The sequence below is a fragment of the Oncorhynchus clarkii genome, chromosome 27 (assembly GCF_045791955.1).
Source record: "Oncorhynchus clarkii lewisi isolate Uvic-CL-2024 chromosome 27, UVic_Ocla_1.0, whole genome shotgun sequence".
NCBI lineage: Eukaryota > Metazoa > Chordata > Actinopteri > Salmoniformes > Salmonidae > Oncorhynchus > Oncorhynchus clarkii.
In genome coordinates, this window is record NC_092173.1 from 16,912,399 (window position 1) to 16,938,132 (window position 25,734).

Sequence of the window (25,734 nt, forward strand, 5' to 3'; positions counted from 1 at the left end):
CTACAACAGAATACAAATAATGGGCCTACAACAGAAGACAAATAGTTGGTCTACAACAGAAACAAATTGTAGACCTACAACAGAAGACAAATAGTAGACCTACAACAGAAGACAAACAGTAGGCCTACAACAGAAGACAAACAGTAGACCAACAACAGAAGACAAATAGTAGACCAACAACAGAAGACAAATAATAGACCAACAACAGAAGACAAATAATAGACCAACAACATAAGACAAATAGTTGATCTACAACAGAAGACAAATAATAGGCCTACAACAGAATACAAATAATGGGCCTACAACAGAAGACAAATAGTAGGGCTACAACAGAAGACAAATAGTAGACCTACAACAGAAGACAAACAGTAGGCCTACACTACAATATAAAAAATAGTTGACCTACAACATACGACAAATAATAGGCCTACAAAAGAAGACAAATAGTTGGCCTACTACAGAAGATAAATAGTAGACCTACAACAGAAGACAAATAGTAGGCCTACAACAGAAGACAAATAGTAGGCCTACTACAGAAGATAAATAGTAGACCTACAACAGAAGACAAATAGTAGGCCTACAACAGAAGACAAATAGTAGGCCTACAACAGAAGACAAATAGTAGCTCTACAACAGAAGACAAATAGTAGACCTACAACAGAAGACAAATAGTAGACCTACAACAGAAGACAAACAGTAGACCTACAACAGAAGACAAATAATAGGCCTACAACAGAAGACAAATAGTAGGCCTACAACAGAAGACAAATAGTAGACCTACAACAGAAGACAAATAGTTGATCTACAACAGAAGACAAATAATAGGCCTACAACAGAATACAAATAATGGGCCTACAACAGAAGACAAATAGTAGACCTACAACAGAAGACAAATAGTAGGGCTACAACAGAAGACAAATAGTAGACCTACAACAGAAGACAAACAGTAGGCCTACACTACAATATAAAAAATAGTTGACCTACAACATACAACAAATAATAGGCCTACAACAGAATACAAATAATGGGCCTACAACAGAAGACAAATAGTAGGGCTACAACAGACGACAAATAGTAGACCTACAACAGAAGACAAACAGTAGGCCTACACTACAATATAAAAAATAGTTGACCTACAACATACGACAAATAATAGGCCTACAAAAGAAGACAAATAGTTGGCCTACTACAGAAGATAAATAGTAGACCTACAACAGAAGACAAATAGTAGGCCTACAACAGAAGACAAATAGTAGACCTACAACATACGACAAATAATAGGCCTACAAAAGAAGACAAATAGTTGGCCTACTACAGAAGATAAATAGTAGACCTACAACAGAAGACAAATAGTAGGCCTACAACAGAAGACAAATAGTAGCTCTACAACAGAAGACAAATAGTAGACCTACAACAGAAGACAAACAGTAGGCTTACACTACAACATACGACAAATAATAGGCCTACAACATACGCCAAATAGTAGGCCTACAACAGAAGACAAATAGTTGGCCTACAACAGAAGACAAATAGTTGGCCTACAACAGAAGACAAATAGTAGGCCTACAACAGAAGACAAATAGTAGGCCTACAACAGAAGACAAATAGTAGGCCTACAACAGAAGACAAATAATAGGCCTACAACAGAAGACAAATAGTTGGCCTACAACAGAAGACAAATAGTTGGCCTACAACAGAAGACAAATAGTAGGCCTTCAACAGAAGACAAATAGTAGGCCTACAACAGAAGACAAATAGTTGGCCTACAACAGAAGACAAATAATAGGCCTACAACAGAAGACAAATAGTTGGCCTACAACAGAAGACAAACAGTAGGCCTACACTACAATATAAAAAATAATTGACCTGCACATGGCTGCATGTCAAGTATAGCAGGACTACAACAAAAGACAGTTGAAAATAGGAGACAAATAATAGGCCTACAACAGAAGACAAATAGTTGACCTATAACAGAAGACAAATAGTAGGTCTACAACAGAAGATGAATTATAGGCCTACAACAGAAGACACATAATAGGCCTACAACAGAAGACAAATAGTAGAACTACAACAGAAGACAAATAGTAGAACTACAACAGAAGACAAATAATAGGCCTACAACAGAAGACAAATAGTAGGCCTACAACAGAAGACAAATAGTAGGGCTACAACAGAAGACAAATAGTAGACCAACAACAGAAGACAAACAGTAGGCCTACAACAGAAGACAAATAGTAGTCAGACTTTCCTAGCCTCAAACAATCTAAATATCATACAATATCAAAACATCATAGTTTTTGCTGGTATATGAGTGTATATGAACTTGTGACATCACTAATGGAAACTAAGATAGTTAATTAGGCTTGATTAAATACATACACAGCCTTATTTGTACGTGTGACAGCTGTGATAACCAAACCAGGATGCATAAACACACAGCTATTTGACTTCCAACGCTAGGAGGAGGGAGTCTGCCAGTTGAGGCAATGGTAGTTTAAAAAAAAAACAGCCTCTTCACAGTATCATCATCAAGATCATCATCCTCATCTGCATGTTTTCTCAATCAGGGAAACATTGCATCATCAGGGCAGCGGGCCACACACACACGCACATACACACACGCACGGTTCACTGCTGTCAATCATTATCCTCTCTGACCACAAGGATCTCCATTTCCAGTCGTGCCATAGAGCTCAGACTGACTGACGACACAGGCTGATCTGGCACAAACACACACACACACACACACACACACACACACACACACACACACTGACAGTGTCATCATCCACCACCAACATACAACTGTCAGCAGTAATAGTAACCACTCTAAAATCCTTCATAAAGTATTACTTCAACTGTAATCTACAACAGTATCTTCTCTACTGACTTAGGCTGCGTCTCAAATGCCACCATATTCCCCATATAGTGCACTACTTTTGACCAGGGCCCATAGCACTATATACCACAGGACATTGGGTGCCATTTGAAACATGGCTTAAATCTACTAAATATTTTTTAGAAAACTGAGGTAGGAGACATTCACTTCCTCTGTCAGAAAGGATTATTGTGTTGGATTATGATGACAGCTAAATAACAGTCAAATTAGACAAAAAATATATTAACGGCTTTATACATAGATGCTGTAGAATTACTCAAAGACATTAGTGCAGAAAAGAAATGCAATCACTGTTTTCAACCATTACCTATGCTACTACAATGAAAAGGGCCCTTCTACAATTTGAAGAATGCATATACAGATGTGTCCCAAATGGGAAAAGTAGTGCACTCTGGAATAGGTTGCCACTTGGGATGCAACATGCTATAATGAAAAGAGCCCTTCTACAATTTGAAGAATGCATATAGAGTATACAGATGTGTTTCCTGTGTTCAATTACAGCTACAAATCACTGTTCTGGTACTTTGTTAGGTCTCTGTCAGCTCTGTGCCGATCGATTCCACCAAACACCGCCTGATGGAAATGAATTAACAATGAAAAGAGGAACACAAACGCTGGAATTTCATCATGATCAACTTAAGGCAAATGTTAAAAGGGGGAGAAAGGAATCAAAACAAAAATACAGCAGAGCATGGAGCAGGCCTGACACACACACACACACACACACACACACACACACACACACACACACACACACACACACACACACACACACACACACACACACACACACACACACACACACACACACACACACACACACACACACAGTGTGGAGGAGCCCTGAAACACTAGCAGCTGGCTGGTTAACCAGAAGCAGGCTGGGCCGGTTGCTAAGTGACGAGGCTTGAGATGCAGCCTCAGTGTTTGACCTGTGGTTGTTCGGGAAACACACACCTCCTCTTTTCCCAACCACCCTGTCTCTATCCCGCCCTCCCTCCGTCTCCACTTCACCCCCTTCTCCCCTCTGTGTCCCTCCTCCCCCTCTCTCCCTCCCTCCGTTTCACTCCACAGTGCTGTGGTTGCGAGGCTGGCAGGGGAGGACAGTAGGCAGGGAGGGCGGGGCCAAATGAGAAACAGATCGCCTTCACCCCACTATTAGCTTTTTCTCCCAGTAGCTTTTTTTGTTGTTTTCAAAGAAGACAGAGGAAAAAAGAGAAAAGAACGCACTCCAAAAATAGATTTGGGGGATCGCGTGCCAGTGGGTTGTGAAGCTTTTTTTTCACTCCCTCCAGTCACGCAAGTAGCCTGGCAAGACCTTGAGTTAGAGAGCAGGAATAAACAGAGGCTGTAAAAGACAGGAGGGAAAAGGAGAAAGTCCCTACGGAAGGATGGAGACGAGGATTGTGTGAGATGAGGAGCGAGCATCCCTGGAGCTGGGGTGTTACTCTGAGGGAGTGGTGGGGGGAGAGTGGTGTTGGCGTGCTAGCTGCAGGTATGAGGGGCTTATGGGTAAGCCTGGTTGCAGTGGAACGAGTAGTGTCCAGATCAGGCCTGGTTGGAGATGGATAGTAGCTATCCTCTCTGCCAGGAAGACATATGATCCCCACCTACAGGTCCTACAGTGCAGACAGCTAGACGCCTAGAACACGGCCCAAAATGGCATCCTATTCCCTATGTAGTGCACTACTTTTGACCTGGGCCAATGGGTATCTAGTCAAAAGGAGTGTACAATATAGGACATATGGTTCCATTTGGGAAGCAGCACTAGACCACGTCCCGGAACAAACAAACAAACAGTAGATGTACGGCACACAGACCCCCACCACTTCCCCAGACAGCATCAGAGCTCCTCAACAAACAACGACTGTAAAGGAACCCCTAGCTGCAGGATCCATCTTGCACTCCAGCCATCACAGCTAAGACCCTGCAAAACAGCAGGAAACGTTGGAAGGAAATATGTCATCATGGCTATGGGAACACTGGCTACATTGTAAAAGAAGCAGAATTGTTATCGGATTCTATTGGTTGCCTGGGATTAGCTCTACCTCAGAAGGCCCTCCCATCTTGGTTGTGTCATTACAGAGCGCTAGGGTAGCGTTCAAAATAGCATCCTATTTCCTACATAATGCACTACTTTTGACCAGAGCCCTTTGAACCCTGGTCAAAAGTAGTGCACTATACAGGGAATAGGGTCCCATTTGGGATGTAGCCTAGCTGCCTTTGAACAGGAGACAGTAAAAATGCCACATGGCAGCCCTCTACAGCAGCCATGTTAAAACCATTATATCCTCCTTCCACAGTACTTATAGTCATTATGGTTTCAAGGCTGTACAGAGCCTCTCCTCTCTCCTGTCGTCTCCTCTCCTCTTTTTCTCTCCTCTCTCCTCTCCCCCTGTCATCTCCTCTCCTCTCCTCTCCCATATCCTTCTCTTCTCTCGCTCTGAAATCTCTTTGGAACGACTGATCAAAGGTTACATTTGTTGCTACCTTTATTATGACAGGACACAAAAAAAGTATTTCAAAGTTTTAGAGAAAGCAGAGAAAATGAATCCTGAAGCTGAGGAGAGTTTTCCAGTGTCTCACCACTGTGTCGAGGGGAAGTTACAACGCCCAACACTAATACACATAAATGACTGTTCACTCTACTGACCAGAGCCTGAGAGAAAGAGGCCAGACTGCACCAGCTGATGTGAACGGATCCGGGATTGTGTGTGTGTGTGTGTGTGTGTGTGTGTGTGTGTGTGTGTGTGTGTGTGTGTGTGTGTGTGTGTGTGTGTGTGTGTGTGTGTGTGTGTGTGTGTGTGTGAAAATAAAATAATTTAACCAAACAGGCCAACAATCAGAATTTCATAACACAATATAATTGGTACAAGTCAGTGTTGACCCTAAGAAATAATACAACAAAAGTGCTAATATTAAAGCAAAAAGCAAGGTATCCTTTGTTTGGCGTTGGCATTGGCTTGGGCAGTGGACATGTATGTTATCGTTTTCATTTATGTATTTTTTGTGGTGTTGGCATCCTGGCATCCCTATCTGTGTTTTGTTTTCACCGTCTTTGTGTGCATGACACACACATGCACACACACACACACACACACACACACACACACACACACATGCACACACACACACACACACACTCTCCCCCTTTACTCTCTCTCCATACCACAGGAGGCTGCTGAGGGGAGGACGGCTCATAATAATGGCCGGAACAAAGCAAATGGAATGGCATCAAACACCTGGAAACCATGTGTTTAATGTATTTGATACCATTCCACTGATTCCCCTCCAGTCATTCCCACAAGCACGTCCTCCCAAATTAAGGTGCCACCAACCTCCTGTGCTCCACACATACACCCACTCACGCTAACACACACTTGCACTTCTACACTCACATACATGCACACATTCACACACACAAGCATCCACCAGCACACACACGTGTCCACCCACACCTGTCCATTTTTAAAACATGTCCATTTTATTTCCTGTTAGGGCATACAAATACTTCATAATATCATGTCCGTTAAAATAAATATATATATAATTGTGTCTCAAATAGAGTCATTTGATTTGTTTTTATTCTATGAGTTATCATTTCCATACTAAAGATTTAATTGATTGTTTCTTTCCAATTGCTTATTTGTGGTGTCAGAGGTTTAGGCAGATTTCTAGTAATCTGTTTAAGTGCTGTTATTCTCAGAATTCAGATTGGAGGACCAGTGTATGAGGGGTTCTACCCAGAAGTATGTGTTCTGGATTTAGAAAAAGTGAGCGTTCAAGCGTATCATCCAATACTTTGTATACTTCAGTCCAGAAATAATTGAGGACTGGGCAGGAATATAGTATGTGGCACAGGAGGTTGGTGGCACCTTAATTTGGGAGGACGGGTTCGTGGTAATGACTCGAGCGGAGTTAGTCGAATTGTATCAAATACATCAAACACATGTTTTCCAGGTGTTTGATGCCATTCCATTTTCTCCATTCCGACCATTACTATGAGCCGTTCTCACCTCAGCAGCCTCCTGTGGTATGTGGTTATCCCTACTCTCCCTACAGTTTTGCCAGTAACTTGGTGTGATGTCACGGTTGTACTTTGATTGTATTATAGGAGTTAGGAAAAATCTTGACTGAATTTTCCAAGAGTATTCCCTCCAGAATAGAGAGTTGGTTGTCTTGGATGTGTTTCTACATATATCCTCACAGTCCTCTTGGGTTTGCAGTTCATCTTCCCAATTGGTTACCACTGTAATATTCTCATCTTTTGCTTCTTCTTCGATAATTCTCTATACGTGCCCCAGCACATTCTTTTGTAATAATTTTTTCTTTTATTTTTGGCATGTACCCTGTTTTTGGCATGTACCCTGTTCTTGGAATGTACCCTGTTCTATGTCTTTGCTATACATGCATATCTAACTATAGAATATATATCATTATGCATTTTATTAGGTTCCGCTGCTTTAGTAAGATCACTTCTTACTTGTAAGTAATTGTAAAACTGAGAGTTTTGGAGGGTGTACTTCCAAAATGTATCTATCCCCTTGTCTATGAAGATCTGATGATACCTGGTCAGTCCTTTTTCAGCCCATCATTTAAATGTATCATCAATCATACTCGGCTTAAAGTTGCTTTCCATTACAATTTCTTGCAGGTAGATCAGGTCTGTTCGGATGCATTCTGTTTTGGTGATCTTTGTCCAGACCTTTTATTGTGTAATTTATACAGGTATTTTCTATCTTCCTACTGTGTGTATTAATTGTCTTCAAAAATATAGTTGTACTTATTGTTTTATCCATTTGTTAGATTTCCATCTGTCTCCATTTAGCTGTTGATGCCGGGTTCATCCATACAATAATTGATTTTAGTTGGGCGACTATGTATGAATTCATTAGGTTTGCTAGTCCCCTTGCTTGTTTACATTGTTTGATTATTTTAAGATTGACACAGGCTCCTCTTCCTCCCCAGGTAAATGTACTCTGGAGTTTGTCTCACTGTTTAAAAGTAGTTTCAATTCTTCCTGTTATTGGAAAAGGTACTAATGCCCATCTTTGTAGGCCCTATTTAAGCTGGTGTTCCAGTGTTCCAAAGTTATACTGATGTACTTTTGTCTGTTCTTGGGGGCTAAATATTTCAGTTTATTTTGATCCCATTTAAGTTGAACCTTAGTTTGGAAGCATTTCTCACCCTAGGAGTTTGGTACTATACTGTTTGTTTGGAAGCATTTCTCACCCTAGGAGTTTGGTACTATACTGTTTGTTTGGAAGCATTTCTCACCCTAGGGGTTTGGTACTATACTGTTTGTTTGGAAACATTTCTCACCCTAGGGGTTTGGTACTATACTGTTTGTTTGGAAACATTTCTCACCCTAGGGGTTTGGTACTATACTGTTTGTTTGGAAACATTTCTCACCCTAGGGGTTTGGTATTATACTGTTTGTTTGGACACATTTCTCACCCTAGGGGTTTGGTACTATACTGTTTGTTTGGAAATATTTCTCATCCTAGGGGTTTGGTACTATACTGTTTGTTTGGAAACATTTCTCATCCTAGGGGATTGGTACTATACTGTTTGGAAACATTTCTCACCCTAGGGGTTTGGTACTATACTGTTTGTTTGGAAACATTTCTCACCCTAGGGGTTTGGTACTATACTGTTTGTTTGGAAACATTTCTCACCCTAGGGGTTTGGTACTATACTGTTTGTTTGGAAACATTTCTCACCCTAGGGGTTTGGTACTATACTGTTTGTTTGGAAATATTTCTCATCCTAGGGGTTTGGTACTATACTGTTTGCCTTGTTAAGCACCTTTTATTCCATGCTGGGTGTGTTAACATGTTTCAAGAACAAGAAAAATATTTTGAACCTAACGTCTATGATCAAAGCTGAGGGTTTGATCAAAAGGAATATTGGCATATTGTTCTCCAGTTTCAGCATTTCAAAAGATTTTTTTCCCAGTTGTAAACTAACAGCTTCAAACAACTTAGTGGGAATCTATAGACGTACAACATATATATATATATCCCGGATTTGGATACAAAAATATTTCCCAAGCTTTAAACATCCCAAGGAGCACTGTGCAAGCGATAATATTGAAATGGAAGGAGTATCAGACCACTGCAAATCTACCAAGACCTGGCCGTCCCTCTAAACTTTCAGCTCATACAAGGAGAAGACTGATCAGAGATGCAGCCAAGAAGCCCATGATCACTCTGGATGAACTGCAGAGATCTACAGCTGAGGTGGGAGACTCTGACCATAGGACAACAATCAGTCGTATATTGCTCAAATCTGGCCTTTATGGAAGAGTGGCAAGAAGAAAGCCATTTCTTAAAGATATCCATAAAAAGTGTTGGTTAAAGTTTGCCACAAGCCACCTGGGAGACACACCAAACATGTGGAAGAAGGTGCTCTGGTCAGATGAAACCAAAATTGAACTTTTTGGCAACAATGCAAAACGTTATGTTTGGCGTAAAAGCAACACAGCTGAACACACCATCCCCACTGTCAAACATGGTGGTGGCAGCATCATGGTTTGGGCCTGCTTTTCTTCAGCAGGGACAGGGAAGATGGTTAAAATTGATGGGAAGATGGATGGAGCCAAATACAGGACCATTCTGGAAGAAAACCTGATGGAGTCTGCAAAAGACATGAGACTGGGACGGAGATTTGTCTTCCAACAAGACAATGATCCAAAACATAAAGCAAAATCTACAATGGAATGGTTCAAAAATAAACATATCCAGGTGTTCGAATGGCCAAGTCAAAGTCCAGACCTGAATCCAATCGAGAATCTGTGGAAAGAACTGAAAACTGCTGTTCACAAATGCTCTCCATTCAACCTCACTGAGCTCGAGCTGTTTTGCAAGGAGGAATGGGAAAAAATGTCAGTCTCTCGATGTGCAAAACTGATAGAGACATACCCCAAGCGACTTATAGCTGTAATCGCAGCAAAAGGTGGCGCTACAAAGTATTAACTTAAGGGGTCTGAATAATTTTGCACGCCCAATATTTCCGTTTTTGATTTGTTAAAAAAGTTTTAAATATCCAATAAATGTCGTTCCACTTCATGATTGTGTCCCACTTGTTGTTGATTCTTCACAAAAAAATACAGTTTTATATATTTATGTTTGAAGCCTGAAATGTGGCAAAAGGTCGCAAAGTTCAAGGGGGCCGAAGACTTTCGCAAGGCACTGTATTTTCTATCTTCCTACTGTGTGTATTAATTGTCTTCAAAAATATAGTTGTACTTATTGTTTCATCCATTTGTTAGATTTCCATCTGTCTCCATTTAGCTGTTGATGCCGGGTTCATCCATACAATAATTGATTTTAGTTGGGCGACTATGTATGAATTCATTAGGTTTGCTAGTCCCCTTGCTTGTTTACATTGTTTGATTATTTTAAGATTGACACAGGCTCCTCTTCCTCCCCAGGTAAATGTACTCTGGAGTTTGTCTCACTGTTTAAAAGTAGTTTCAATTCTTCCTGTTATTGGAAAAGGTACTAATGCCCATCTTTGTAGGCCCTATTTAAGCTGGTGTTCCAGTGTTCCAAAGTTATACTGATGTACTTTTGTCTGTTCTTGGGGGGGTAGTAATCCCTAAATATTTCAGTTTATTTTGATCCCATTTAAGTTGAACCTTAGTTTGGAAGCATTTCTCACCCTAGGAGTTTGGTACTATACTGTTTGTTTGGAAGCATTTCTCATCCTAGGGGTTTGGTACTATACTGTTTGTTTGGAAACATTTCTCACCCTAGGGGTTTGGTACTATACTGTTTGTTTGGAAGCATTTCTCACCCTAGGGGTTTGGTACTATACTGTTTGTTTGGAAACATTTCTCACCCTAGGAGTTTGGTACTATACCGTTTGTTTGGAAACATTTCTCACCCTAGGAGTTTGGTACTATACTGTTTGTTTGGAAACATTTCTCATCCTAGGGGTTTGGTACTATACTGTTTGTTTGGAAACATTTCTCATCCTAGGGGTTTGGTACTATACCGTTTGTTTGGAAACATTTCTCACCCTAGGAGTTTGGTACTATACTGTTTGTTTGGAAACATTTCTCATCCTAGGGGTTTGGTACTATACTGTTTGTTTGGAAGCATTTCTCATCCTAGGGGTTTGGTACTATACTGTTTGTTTGGAAACATTTCTCATCCAAGGGGTTTAGTACTATACTGTTTGTTTGGAAACATTTCTCACCCTAGGGGTTTGGTACTATACTGTTTGTTTGGAAACATTTCTCATCCTAGGGGTTTGGTACTATACTGTTTGTTTGGAAGCATTTCTCATCCTAGGGGTTTGGTACTATACTGTTTGTTTGGAAACGTTTCTCATCCTAGGGGTTTGGTACTATACCGTTTGTTTGGAAACATTTCTCACCCTAGGAGTTTGGTACTATACTGTTTGTTTGGAAACATTTCTCATCCTAGGGGTTTGGTACTATACTGTTTGTTTGGAAGCATTTCTCATCCTAGGGGTTTGGTACTATACTGTTTGTTTGGAAACATTTCTCATCCTAGGGGTTTGGTACTATACTGTTTGTTTGGAAACATTTCTCGCCTTGGGGTTTGGTACTATACTGTTTGTTTGGAAACATTTCTCACCCTAGGGGTTTGGTACTATACTGTTTGTTTGGAAACATTTCTCATCCTAGGGGTTTGGTACTATACTGTTTGTTTGGAAACATTTCTCACCCTAGGAGTTTGGTACTATACTGTTTGTTTGGAAACATTTCTCACCCTAGGGGTTTGGTACTATACTGTTTGTTTGGAAACATTTCTCATCCTAGGGATTTGGTACTATACTGTTTGTTTGGAAACATTTCTCACCCTAGGGGTTTGGTACTATACTGTTTGTTTGGAAACATTTCTCACCCTAGGAGTTTGGTACTATACTGTTTGTTTGGAAACATTTCTCACCCTAGGGGTTTGGTACTATACTGTTTATTTGGAAGCATTTCTCACCCTAGTGGTTTGGTACTATACTGTTTGTTTGGAAGCATTTCTCACCCTAGGAGTTTGGTCCTATACTGTTTGGAAACATTTCTCACCCTAGGGGTTTGGTACTATACTGTTTGTTTGGAAACATTTCTCACCCTAGGGGTTTGGTACTATACTGTTTGTTTGGAAACATTTCTCATCCTAGGGGTTTGGTACTATACTGTTTGTTTGGAAACATTTCTCATCCTAGGGGTTTGGTACTATACTGTTTGTTTGGAAACATTTCTCATCCTAGGGGTTTGGTACTATACTGTTTGTTTGGAAACATTTCTCATCCTAGGGGTTTGGTACTATACTGTTTGTTTGGAAACATTTCTCATCCTAGGGGTTTGGTACTATACTGTTTGTTTGGAAACATTTCTCGCCTTGGGGTTTGGTACTATACTGTTTGTTTGGAAACATTTCTCACCCTAGGGGTTTGGTACTATACTGTTTGTTTGGAAACATTTCTCATCCTAGGGGTTTGGTACTATACTGTTTGTTTGGAAACATTTCTCACCCTAGGAGTTTGGTACTATACTGTTTGTTTGGAAACATTTCTCACCCTAGGGGTTTGGTACTATACTGTTTGTTTGGAAACATTTCTCATCCTAGGGATTTGGTACTATACTGTTTGTTTGGAAACATTTCTCACCCTAGGAGTTTGGTACTATACTGTTTGTTTGGAAACATTTCTCACCCTAGGGGTTTGGTACTATACTGTTTGTTTGGAAACATTTCTCATCCTAGGGGTTTGGTACTATACTGTTTGTTTGGAAACATTTCTCACCCTAGGAGTTTGGTACTATACTGTTTGTTTGGAAACATTTCTCACCCTAGGGGTTTGGTACTATACTGTTTGTTTGGAAGCATTTCTCACCCTAGTGGTTTGGTACTATACTGTTTGTTTGGAAGCATTTCTCACCCTAGGAGTTTGGTCCTATACTGTTTGGAAACATTTCTCACCCTAGGGGTTTGGTACTATACTGTTTGTTTGGAAACATTTCTCACCCTAGGGGTTTGGTACTATACTGTTTGTTTGGAAACATTTCTCATCCTAGGGGTTTGGTACTATACTGTTAGTTTGGAAACATTTCTCATCCTAGGGGTTTGGTACTATACTGTTTGGAAACATTTCTCACCCTAGGGGTTTGGTACTATACTGTTAGTTTGGAAACATTTCTCATCCTAGGGGTTTGGTACTAACGTCTATGATCAAAGCTGAGGGATTGATCAAAAGGAATATTGGCATATTGTTCTCCAGTTTCAGCATTTCAAAATATTTTTTCCCTGTTGTAAACTAACAGCTTCAAACAACTCAGTGGGAATCTATAGACGTACAACATATATAAAGAGTTTCACCTCTCAGGAGGAGAGGAACGATAAGATCAGAGTAATTACAACATGAGACTCACACTGACTTGCTAATGTCTGTGTACTTGAAAGCAAAGATAAGAAAATAAGAGACTGTGGTTTGAGTCTATTTGAACGAAACTAGGGTTTGCAGCCCAAATAGCACCTTATACCCTATTTACAGTAGTGCACTAATTTTGACCAGGGCCCATTGAACAATATATTTAGGAATAAGGTCCCATGGGCCCTGGTCAAATGTAGTGCACTTAATAGTGCCATTTGTGATGCATTCAAGGAATGAGGATACAGGGGTGAAAGCAATATTTCACTTCAAGTCAAGATGTCCGTCAGAAAAATGTAGGCTGCATTTGCACGTGAGCGGAGCGGCCAATATGAAGTACCATCTCTAGTGACTGTGCTGTTGAAGTAAAGATGATACGTTTCATTTGGTTCTGCTCAGAGTCTCTCATTTAAACTGTGTGTGATGACTACACTCCTGACTTATGACTCATCTACAGCATCATGACGGGAGTCCAGCTGTGTGTGTGTGTGTGTGCCTGTGTGCCTGTGTGTGTGTGCGTGTGTGTGTGTGTGCCTGTGTGTGTGTGTGTGTGTGTGTGTGTGTGTGTGTGCCCGTGTGTGTGTGCCCGTGTGTGTGTGTGCCTGTGTGTGTGTGTGTGCTCGTGTGTGTGTGTACGACGTGCGTGCTTGCATATGTGTATGTATGTGTGTAATACAGTGCTGCAGGCCAAGGTTTGGGTTACATCTCCAGGAGTGTAGCAGAGCAGATCCCTGGAGTGCAGCCTAGCCCCAGTCCTGTTTCAGCCTTGTTTCATCATCCTGAATAAGGGAGTGTTCTCCAGCCAGCGCCTGGCTAGAGGAGCGTTAGCCAGCACCAGGCCGTCTCGCAGAGTGAAGCAATGTGAACCCACAGGCCAGGCATAGAAAATTAACATCTCCTCAACTGACCTTCCATTATCTTCATGAGTATGGTTGCATCCCCAATGGCACCCTATTCCCTATTTAGTGCACTGCTTTTGACCAGCACAGGGTATAGAGTGCAATTTGGGACACAGATATGATCTAATAACATACACTATATACATGAAGGTATGTAAACACCCCTTCAAATGAGTGTATTCAGCTATTTCAGCCACACCCGTTGCTGACAAGTGTATAAAATCGAGCACACAGCCATGCAATCTTCATAGTGAAACATTGGCAGTAGAATGGCTTTACTGAAGAGCTCAGTGACACCTTCATAGGATGCCACCTTTTCAACAAGTCAGTTTGCCAAATTTATGCCCTGCTAGAGCTGCCCCGGTCAATTGTAAGTGCTGTTATTGTGAAGCGGAAACGTCTAGAAGCAAAAATGGCTCAACCATAAAGTGATAGGCCACACAAGCTCACAGAACAGGACCACATAAAAATGTCCTCGGTTGTCTGTCCTCGGTTGCAACTCACTAGAGATCCAAACTGCCTCTGAAAGCAACATCAGCACAATAACTGTTTGTTGGGAGCTTCATGAAATGGGTTTCCATGGCCCGATCAGCTGCACACAAGCCTAAGATCACCATGCGCAATGCCAAGCATCGGCTGGAGTTGTGTAAAGCTCGCCGCCATTGGGCTCTGGAGCAGCGGAAATGTGTTCTCTGAAGTGATGAATCACACTTCACCATCTGACAGTCCGACGGACGGATCTGGGTTTGGTAGATGCCAGGAGAACGTTACATGCCCCCAATGCATAGTGCCAGCTGTAAAGTTTGGTGGCGGAGGAATAATGGTCTGGGGCTGTTTTTAATGGATCGGTTAGGCCCCTTAGTTTCAGTGAAGGGAAATCTTAACGCTACAGCATACAATGACATTCTAGACAATTCTGTGCTTCCAACTTTGTGGCAACAGTTCGGGGAAGGCCAAACAATGACAATGCCCCTGTGCAAAAAGCGAGGTCCATACAGAATGGTTTGTCAGTGGATGAACTTGAGTGGCTTACACAGAGCCCTGACCTCAACCCCATCGGACACCTTTGGGATAAATTGGATCTCTGATTGCGAGCCAGTCCTAATCACCCAACATCAGTGACGACCTCACTAATGCTCTTGTGGCTGAATGGAAGCAAGTCCCCACAGCAATGTTCCAACATCTAGTGTAAATCCTTCCCAGAAGAGTGGAGGCTGTTTCAGCTGCAAAGGGGGGTCCAACTCCATATTAATGCTCATGATTTTGGAATGAGATGTTTGACGAGCAGGTGTCCACATACTTTTGGTCATGTAGTGTAGAAGGAATATTAGAGAATGGGGGACACTGATCTGATCTGCAAATAGATTAGAAAACTAAGTCAAGTGAAGGAGAACATTGGCATAATGGCCATATTGGTATTCTTTACTCCGTTTTCTCCCCAACTTCGTGGTATCCAAATGGTAGTTACAGTCTTGTTTCATCGCTGCAACTCCTGTACGGACTCGGGGAGCGAAGGTCGAGAGCCATGCGTCTGCCGAAACATGGCCCAACCAAGCAGCACTGCTTCCTGACACAATGCCCACTTAACCCGAAAACCAGCCGCACCAATGTGTCGGAGGAACACCGTACACCTGGCAACCGTGTCAGCGTGCACTGCGCCTGGCCAGCCACAGGAGTCGCTAGTGCGCAATGGGACCATGACACCCCTGCCAGCCAAACACTTCCCTAACCCAAATGACGCTGGGCCAATTGTGTGCCACCCCATGTGTCTCCCGGTTGCTGCAGACAGCGTATATATATGGTTTTGATGGGTTGGAGAGAGAGGGGACTGTTGTTGGAGAATACTGCACTTTACTTTATATGGTGACTTTATACTCTCAGCCAGGGCCATTTCCCAGACACAGATTACAACCTAGTTCTGGACTACGAATAATTTCAATGGAGAATTGTTATTGTACAATATTTTTAGTCCAGGACTAGGCTTAATACTGTACCTGTCCGGGAAAAGTTTTTCAATAGCATAATGCACAAAGTGAAAAGCATCCGATATTTTATTGGCCTCTAACACATGAGATATTGAAACCACCCTTATGCTTCAATCAGTCTCACTCATAGAACCCCCTAGCTGGGTAGTTATATACCTACCATTGACTTTCCATATAGCTAGCCACATACATTAACCTACCAGGAGCACAAACCCTCTAACAAAGCAGGAACTGGTAGCTAGCAGTCTGAATGGAGTTTGGAGGAGAACCCTGCCACTTCAGTTCCATGTCTGGCTGCTCCTAGCAACGAGGTTAGTGTGAAACTAGACCAGAAAAAGATGGGCCCTGGTCAGATGTAGGGCACTATATAAGGGATAGGGTGCCATTTGGGAAACACATTTACATTCAGCCCTGGTCAGATGTAGGGCACTATATAAGGGATAGGGTGCCATTTGGGAAACACATTTACATTCAGCCCTGGTCATAAACAATACATTAAAGACTATGTCAATCCCATCTGGTCTTCATTCACTAGAGCTCTCAGTGATCCTCATTCTCATCTAGTAATGTACAGTGCCTTGCGAAAGTATTCGGCCCCCTTGAACTTTGCGACCTTTTGCCACATTTCAGGCTTCAAACATAAAGATATAAAACTGTATTTTTTTGTGAAGAATCAACAACAAGTGGGACACAATCATGAAGTGGAACGACATTTATTGGATATTTCAAACTTTTTTAACAAATCAAAAACTGAAAAATTGGGCGTGCAAAATTATTCAGCCCCTTTACTTTCAGTGCAGCAAACTCTCTCCAGAAGTTCAGTGAGGATCTCTGAATGATCCAATGTTGACCTAAATGACTAATGATGATAAATACAATCCACCTGTGTGTAATCAAGTCTCCGTATAAATGCACCTGCACTGTGATAGTCTCAGAGGTCCGTTAAAAGCGCAGAGAGCATCATGAAGAACAAGGAACACACCAGGCAGGTCCGAGATACTGTTGTGAAGAAGTTTAAAGCCGGATTTGGATACAAAAAGATTTCCCAAGCTTTAAACATCCCAAGGAGCACTGTGCAAGCGATAATATTGAAATGGAAGGAGTATCAGACCACTGCAAATCTACCAAGACCTGGCCGTCCCTCTAAACTTTCAGCTCATACAAGGAGAAGACTGATCAGAGATGCAGCCAAGAGGCCCGTGATCACTCTGGATGAACTGCAGAGATCTACAGCTGAGGTGGGAGACTCTGTCCATAGGACAACAATCAGTCGTATATTGCACAAATCTGGCCTTTATGGAAGAGTGGCAAGAAGAAAGCCATTTCTTAAAGATATCCATAAAAAGTGTTGTTTAAAGTTTGCCACAAGCCACCTGGGAGACACACCAAATATGTGGAAGAAAGTGCTCTGGTCAGATGAAACCAAAATTGAACTTTTTGGCAACAATGCAAAACGTTATGTTTGGCGTAAAAGCAACACAGCTCATCACCCTGAACACACCATCCCCACTGCCAAACATGGTGGTGGCAGCATCATGGTTTGGGCCTGCTTTTCTTCAGCAGGGACAGGGAAGATGGTTAAAATTGATGGGAAGATGGATGGAGCCAAATACAGGATCATTCTGGAAGAAAACCTGATGGAGTCTGCAAAAGACCTGAGACTGGGACGGAGATTTGTCTTCCAACAAGACAATGATCCAAAACATAAAGCAAAATCTACAATGGAATGGTTCATAAATAAACATATCCAGGTGTTAGAATGGCCAAGTCAAAGTCCAGACCTGAATCCAATCGAGAATCTGTGGAAAGAACTGAAAACTGCTGTTCACAAATGCTCTCCATCCAACCTCACTGAGCTCGAGCTGTTTTGCAAGGAGGAATGGGAAAAAATGTCAGTCTCTCGATGTGCAAAACTGATAGAGACATACCCCAAGCGACTTACAGCTGTAATCGCAGCAAAAGGTGGCGCTACAAAGTATTAACTTAAGGGGGCTGAATAATTTTGCACGCCCAATTTTTCAGTATTTTATTTGTTAAAAAAGTTTGAAATATCCAATAAATGTTCCACTTCATGATTGTGTCCCACTTGTTGTTGATTATTCACAAAAAAATACAGTTTTATATCTTTATGTTTGAAGCCTGAAATGTGGCAGAAGGTCGCAAAGTTCAAGGGGGCCGAATACTTTCGCAAGGCACTGTAGTTGATCCTCATATTTAACAACTACTCTTTGCTAATCAGAACAAGAGAGATAGAGACAGTACACTGTATTGTGTTCACATAAGTACTTTAATCAGGCACTTTGACAAGAAGAACAAACACCTAGCACATCAGGGCAGATATATGATATGTGGGGAACAAGTATATTATGGGCTACGTGCGGGAAGAAAGAGGATGTACAATTTTATAAATAACAAACTGATGAATGAACAAAGTAAGAGCTCAAAACAACATGATATCCAAGCTTCTTAATTTTAAACAGAGTTGAAGTTGGAAGTTTACATACACCTTAGCCAAATACATTTAAACTCAGTTTTTCACAATTCCTGATGTTTAATCCTAGTAAAAATTCCCTGTCTTAGGTCAGTTAGGATCACCACTTTATTTTAAGAATGTGAAATGTCAGAATTAATAGTAGAATTATTATTATAGAGAGAATTATTTATTTCAGCTTTTATTTCTTTCATCACATTCCCAGTGCGTCAGAAGTTTACATACACTCAATTAGTATTTGGTAGCATTGCCTTTAAATTGTTTAACGTGGGTCAAACGTTTCGGATAGCCTTCCACAAGCTTCCCAAAACAAGTTGGGTGACTTTTGGCCCATTCCTCATGACAGAGCTGGTGTAACTGTGTCAGGTTTCTAGGCCTCCTTGCTCGCACACGCTTTTTCAGTTCTGCCCACAAATTTTATTTAGGATTGAGGTCAGGGACTTGTGATGGCCACTCCAATACCTTGACTTTGTTGTCCTTAAGCCATTTTGCCACAACTTTGGAAGTATGCTTGGGATTATTGCCCATTTGGAAGACCCATTTGCGACCAAGCTTTAACTTCCTGACTGATGTCTTGAGATATTGCTTCAATATATCCACATAATTTTCCATCCTCATGATGCCATCAATTTTGTGAAGTGCACCAGTCCCTCCTGCAGAAAAGCACCCACACAACATGATGCTGCCACCCCCGTGCTTCACGGTCGGGATGGTGTTCTTCGGCTTGCAAGCATCCCCCTTTTTCCTCCAAACATAACGATGGTCATTATGACCAAACAGTTCTATTTTTGTTTCATCAGACCAGAGGACATTTCTCCAAAAAGTACGATCTTTGTCCCCATGTGCAGTTGCAAACCGTAGTCTGGCTTTTTTTATGGCGGTTTTGGAGCAGTGGCTTCTTCCTTGCTTAGCGGCCTTTCAGGTTATGTCAATATAGGACTCGTTTTACTGTGGATATAGATACTTTTGTACCTGTTTCCTCCAGCATCTTCACAAGGTCCTTTGCTGTTGTTCTGGGGCTGATTTGCACTTTTCACACCAAAGTACGTTCATCTCTAGGAGACAGAACGAGTCTCCTTCCTGAGCGGTATGACTGCTGCGTGGTTCCATGGTGTTTACACTTGCGTACTATTGTATGTACAGATGAACATGGTACCTTCGGGCATTTGGAAATTGCTCCCAAGGATGAAGCAGACTTGGAGGTCTACAGTTTTTTCTGAGGTCTTGGCGGATATCTTTTGATTTCCCCATGATGTCAAGCAAAGAGGCACTGAGTTTGAAGGTAGGCCTTGAAATAGATCCACAGGTACACTTTCAATTGACTCAAATGATGCCAGTTAGCCTAATAGAAGCTTCTAAAGCCATGACATCATTTTCTGCCATTTTCCAAGCTGTTTAAAGGCACAGTCAACTTAGTGTATGTACACTTCTGACCCACTGGAATTGTGATACAGTGAATTTTAAGTGAAATAATCTGTCTGTAAACAATTGCTGGAAAAATGACTTGTGTCATGCACAAAGTAGATGTCCAAACCGACTTGCCAAAACTATGGTTTATTAACAAGAAATTTGTGGAGTGGTTGAAAAACGAGTTTTAATGACTCCAACCTAAGGGTATGTAAACTTCCGACTTCAACTGTAAATAGCCTTGTGTTTTAGGGGCAGTTTAACATGACTTAACAAACACTTTTAAAGATTTCTAAGTTGGAGTGGAGCTGAGTACTAATTAGCATCCATCACTGAGTGTGTTCCAAATGGCATCCTATTCCCTACATGGAGCACTACTTTTGCAGCACACTCTATAGGGAATAAATTGCCATTTGGAACATAGCCTCTGTGTCTCAAGGATGTAGTGAGGTTTCTCAGAGCCAATAACATTTCTTCATTTAACATGTTAACAATTAAAAACGGTACAAAGACTCCAAAACTGTCAGCCTGGAAGAAGCTCCACCGTGATGAATGAAGGAAAATGGAGTCTCCCGATTTAGTCCATGGCAGAAGGCTAGCTAACCATAAATACAACCTTACACAGGGGTATTTAGTACAGGCTGCCAAAACCACTTAAATTGAACTTGTTTTTCTATCAGACAACAGACAGTAAGCTACGAGCTGAAGGTCATGCAGGTCTACATGGGTTGCATCCCAAATAACTTAGTGAACTACTGTATAGGGAAGTGCACTCTTTTTGCGGAGGAAAATACCCCAATAGGGCCCTGGTCAAAAGTACTATATTGGGAATAGGGTGCCATTTGGGACTCAGTTTGGTGTTACATTCTGATACCAAGAAGTGGTATCTCAACAGACACTAGTTAGTAGCTAGTTACACCTAACTCCAGGCGTAGTGAAAACTAACAATACTGCAAACTAACAATATTGATAACTTACATTACTGTAGTTAAGAGAAGGAACTAAGAGAGAACAGATAAGCAATCTCAACAACACCATTTTGATTAGTGTTCTTTCTAGTTTCAGTCCTGCATGTGATTTGAAAAGCAGTATTTCAGAGATTCATCTGGCTTTGTGGAACATCCCCTGCAAAGAAATTATGAAAATATCTGTTGCTACAAGCTTCTCCTGGTCCAGGATGCTGGAGAGAATCCCATCAATACTGAGATGAGCTTAGTGAGCTACAGTCTGTCAGAGGTACACACACAACCCTTATTCAGTCTGTCAGAGGTACACACACAACCCGTATACAGTCTGTCAGAGGTACACACACAACCCTTATACAGTCTGTCAGAGGTACACCCACAACCCTCATTCAGTCTGTCAGAGGTACACACACAACCCTTATACAGTCTGTCAGAGGTACACACACAACCCTTATTCAGTCTGTCAGAGGTACACACACAACCCTTATACAGTCTGTCAGAGGTACACACAGAACCCTTATTCAGTCTGTCAGAGGTACACACACAACCCTTATACAGTCTGTCAGAGGTACACACACAACCCTTATACAGTCTGTCAGAGGTACACCCACAACCCTCATTCAGTCTGTCAGAGGTACACACACAACCCTTATACAGTCTGTCAGAGGTACACACACAACCCTTATTCAGTCTGTCAGAGGTACACACACAACCCTTATACAGTCTGTCAGAGGTACACACAGAACCCTTATTCAGTCTGTCAGAGGTACACACACAACCCTTATACAGTCTGTCAGAGGTACACACACAACCCTTATACAGTCTGTCAGAGGTACACACACAACCCTTATTCAATCAGTCAGAGGTATACACAACCCTTATTCAGTCGGTCAGAGGTAAACACAACCCTAATTTAATCTGTCAGAGGTACACAAAAACCCCTACTCAAACCTCAGGGTATTCCACAAAGAATGTATGAGGTGCGCTGCGCCAACCTGTGTCCTGGCGGTGCCAAAAAAAATGGTTTACTTTATTTATCAACTCTTAAGGAAATGTTTTGTTCTAGATTGCAGGAAATGACAGTTGCAGGTGTTTAGCAGCAACTGCAGTTTAGCTGCCTCTAGAATAACAACTAGACCGGTCTGCTGAATTACATGACATTGTGTTTTTTCTTAGTTCTATTCCTGCTGGTCTCTATAATCTTTCTGACCTCCCCTGTCTGTCTATGTCTGAGTAGTTCTGCCCTTGTCTGTGTCTACTGTGCCACTAGAATACCAAGTAGACCTGTAAGGCTCATCGTGATTAAGGGATTAAGGACACCTGAAAGGAAGGACATGATTAATGGATGTCAAGTTCACCTCAACTAGACTGGAGGGAAGAAACAAAGGAACGCGTGCGTATAGGACATGAGAACATGTGTGACTGATCCCTTCAAACAAGACTCAAAAGACTACGTTTGCATCCCAAATGGTACCCTATTCCCTTTATAGTGCACTACTTTTGACCAGGTAGGGCATTAGATAGGGAATAGGTGCCATTTGGGACACACATACGGCACACTGAATTAGTATGAGAGGGATCCAACACGCTACCAGATTATTTTTGTTCTTCCAGCAAGGCAAGCTCCTTTTTCACTCCTCTGTAATAAATATTTACAAGAAATGACAGCATATCCCCCCAATCAATCACACTAATAGAAATAAAGAGCTTTGTTTTGTTCCAAAAACACATGAATGGTTAAGTACATGAGATACAACCAACATACAGTTCAAACATACTGTTACATAGCTACAAATATACACACATGGAAATATATTCTGAGGCTATAACAGCCCTCTGGCACAGAATTAGTGCCATTTCTAGTCAGAAACCAAAGTCAGTATAAAAATATAGACAGAAAAAGGTATCTTCTACAAAATATTGACATCATGGCTCCCTGTTAGAATGTGCAAATCCTGGGTAGTTTAGTCCTCTTGACACTGATTGGATCGAGGGAAGAGGAAGTCCTCAGGAACAGGCAACATCCATTTTGGTCTCAGTTTTGATTCTAGTCCAGTTTGAGAGTCCCATTAGTTTATGATGCATCTACCACCTTTGGTGGTTTGAGTTCCTTCATTATTTAACTACAGTGCTAACCACACTCTGTGTTCTGGCCAGATGGAAGGTACACTGTACGATCCAGTCTATTGACACCAGATACTGTGACCATTACACAATAGGAGGGGTACCACCCTGCAACCTAAATAGAGTGTCAATTGAGACAACACTTCTGTTTTTTGAGGAACAATAACTCAGTATCAGTCTTCCAATCTCCAGTACCTGAGTCTATAGAGTCTATATCCTTATCTCAGTCTACAGAGTCTATATCCTCACCTGTGAGTCGATACACTCTATATCCTCACCTGTGAGTCGATAGAGTCTATATCCTCATCTCGGCCTCTTCAATGTGCTCCATGCTGTGTTCAGTGGTGCTGATCATGGAGGCTGAGGGGCCCTGGGTGACCCCGAAGGGTATGATGGCCGGGGAGCGGGCGGCCAGGGGGGACAGGGAGGGGGAAAAGCTGGGGGACATGGCTACTGAGGAGGGGGAGCCCTCGTGACTGATGGGGGACCTCCGTAGGGAGGCCAGGTGGGGGAAGGAGGACCTCCCCACAGAGGGCTTGACAGGAGCAGGCTTGACCGGGACTGTCTTCGCGCCGGGGTGGGCTATGGAGGTGATTAGGGGCGGGGGGTCAATGCGAGGGGGTTTGGGGTCCACCTTGGCTTTGTGCTGGAGCGGTCTGCGAGGGTTAGGAGTGGCCGTCTCATCCTTTAACCTCGCTATCTCCGTGAAGACGCTTGCTAATGGCTGGAACTGTGGACACCAGTTCAGCAGGTAGTCCCAGTTATAACTACCCCTCAGCTCCTCGTCACTGGCCACTATGGCTGTGAGGGAGCCATCCACAGCGGGTTTACCATCCACTGGGAAGGCATAGTCTTTAGGGTGGGAGATGTTCAGCCCCCTCCCTACCCCCAGATATCCTCCTCCATCCTCCCTGTAGACAGGCACCTGCCCAGCCAGCAGAGTCCCACTGAGATTGGCCAGCTTCTTGGCCTTAAACCACTGGTTGGCGTCAATGTTGGGCTCACACGAGATGTCAGAGAGCTGGTCAGCGTCCTGCTGGATACCAGAGTCTGGCCCGCGGGCTGAGATGTGTTCTTGCATGGATGAAGAGATGGAGGAGACACGGGGGTACTCGTTGATCATCCGGATCTCATCGTCCTCCGCCGCTTCCGCTGAGCCACGCCCGCTGGAGTGGGATGGGTCCAGGGAGCCCCCGCGGGGGTATGGCCCTCCCCCTCCACTCCCTGTTTGGTCGGAAACGTACCCTGGTAAGGCCTGATGGTAGATGCGGTCGTTCCGGTCAGTGTCGGTAACTTTAGTCTCCTCTAGTTTGTGTAGCATGGTGCCGTGGCCGGGAGAGGCTGGAGGTCTGCAGCGACTCTGCTGCTCCTTCCTCTGACGTCTCAGTCTCACACAAAACAGAGACATGGCGATGAAGATGAGGATGAGGATGGCTCCCAGGGACACAGCGATCACACTGACCAGCAGCAGGTTCATGTCCGACACGAGGCCGAAGGATGTGTTTGTCACGTCAACAGTGAGGCGGGCGGTGGCCACGCGGGACGTCTCCAGAGGGCTGTGGGCCGTCAGGTCAAGGGTCATCACACGGACCTCCCTCTTGGCCCTGCTCAAGTGTCGAACGTGGCTGTCCATCTTCAGGGAGACCACACCTGTCGATGCATTGACCTGGAAGTAGGGCGAGGGGTCAGCTAGGGAGTACAGAACAATCCCGTCCACTCCCTCGTCCTCGTCTCTGGCTGTCACCTGACCGATGCTCTGGCCCTTCTTCGCCCCCTCAGGAACCAGGAAGGAGAACTCTAAGTCGGAGAACACAGGGTCGTACTCATCCTCCCCCATCACGTACACCTGGATGGTCACCGTGGCAGAGTAGTTCCCTGCGTCCATGGCTAGAGCTACAAAGTTGAACAAGTTGACCTTCTCAAAGTCAAAGGTAGAGCGAGTCCGGACCTCGCCTGACGTCTGGTTGAGCAGGAAGGAGTCTTTCCCCTCTCCAGTCTTGTCCAACATGTAGTACCTCAGCTGTCCGAAGACTCCCGTGTCCTGGTCGATGGCGTGCAGCATGGTGACAAGGGTGTTGTGAGGCTGGTTCTCTCTGACGCTGGCGGTGAGGATGGGCAGAGGGAAGTAAGGTCTGTTGTCATTAATGTCCTTCACCTCCACAGTGACAGGAGCCAGCGCATAGTGACCCTGTCCATCTGTTGCCTGCACAATGATCACATGGGATGCCTAGTAGGAGGGTCAGACGGAGAGAGGGAGAGAGAGTGAGGGAAAGAGGGTGACAGAGAGAGATAGATGGTGAGATAGAGAGAGAGATTAATACTTTCTTTCTCACTGAAGGGAAATTAATTGTCAGCAGCAGAATATATAAACAGTCTATGTTACGATGACGCCGAAGAGCATGGCTGATGTTTTACATGCCCGTAACCAATTGTGCTATTTTGTTTGTTATTTTTGTGTTGTTTGTAACTCTTTTTTTAAAAACTTATTTTGTACATAATGTTGCTGCTACCATCTCTTATGACTGAAAATAACTTCTTGACATCAGAACTGGGATTACTCACCACG

At 42.8% G+C, this 25,734-nt stretch overlaps 1 protein-coding gene across 1 annotated transcript in view; it reads right to left on the reverse strand.

Annotated features, from left to right (window-relative positions):
- Nucleotides 1–23,352: 23,352 nt before the first annotated feature.
- Nucleotides 23,353–25,734, reverse strand: part of LOC139385716 (protocadherin-16-like) — a 168,135-nt gene continuing 165,753 nt past the window's right edge. The window contains exon 28 of the mRNA XM_071130997.1: nt 23,353–25,395. Coding sequence (XP_070987098.1) covers nt 23,464–25,395 — 1,932 coding nt within the window. The 3' untranslated portion in view covers nt 23,353–23,463. The remainder of the gene's footprint in view (nt 25,396–25,734) is intronic.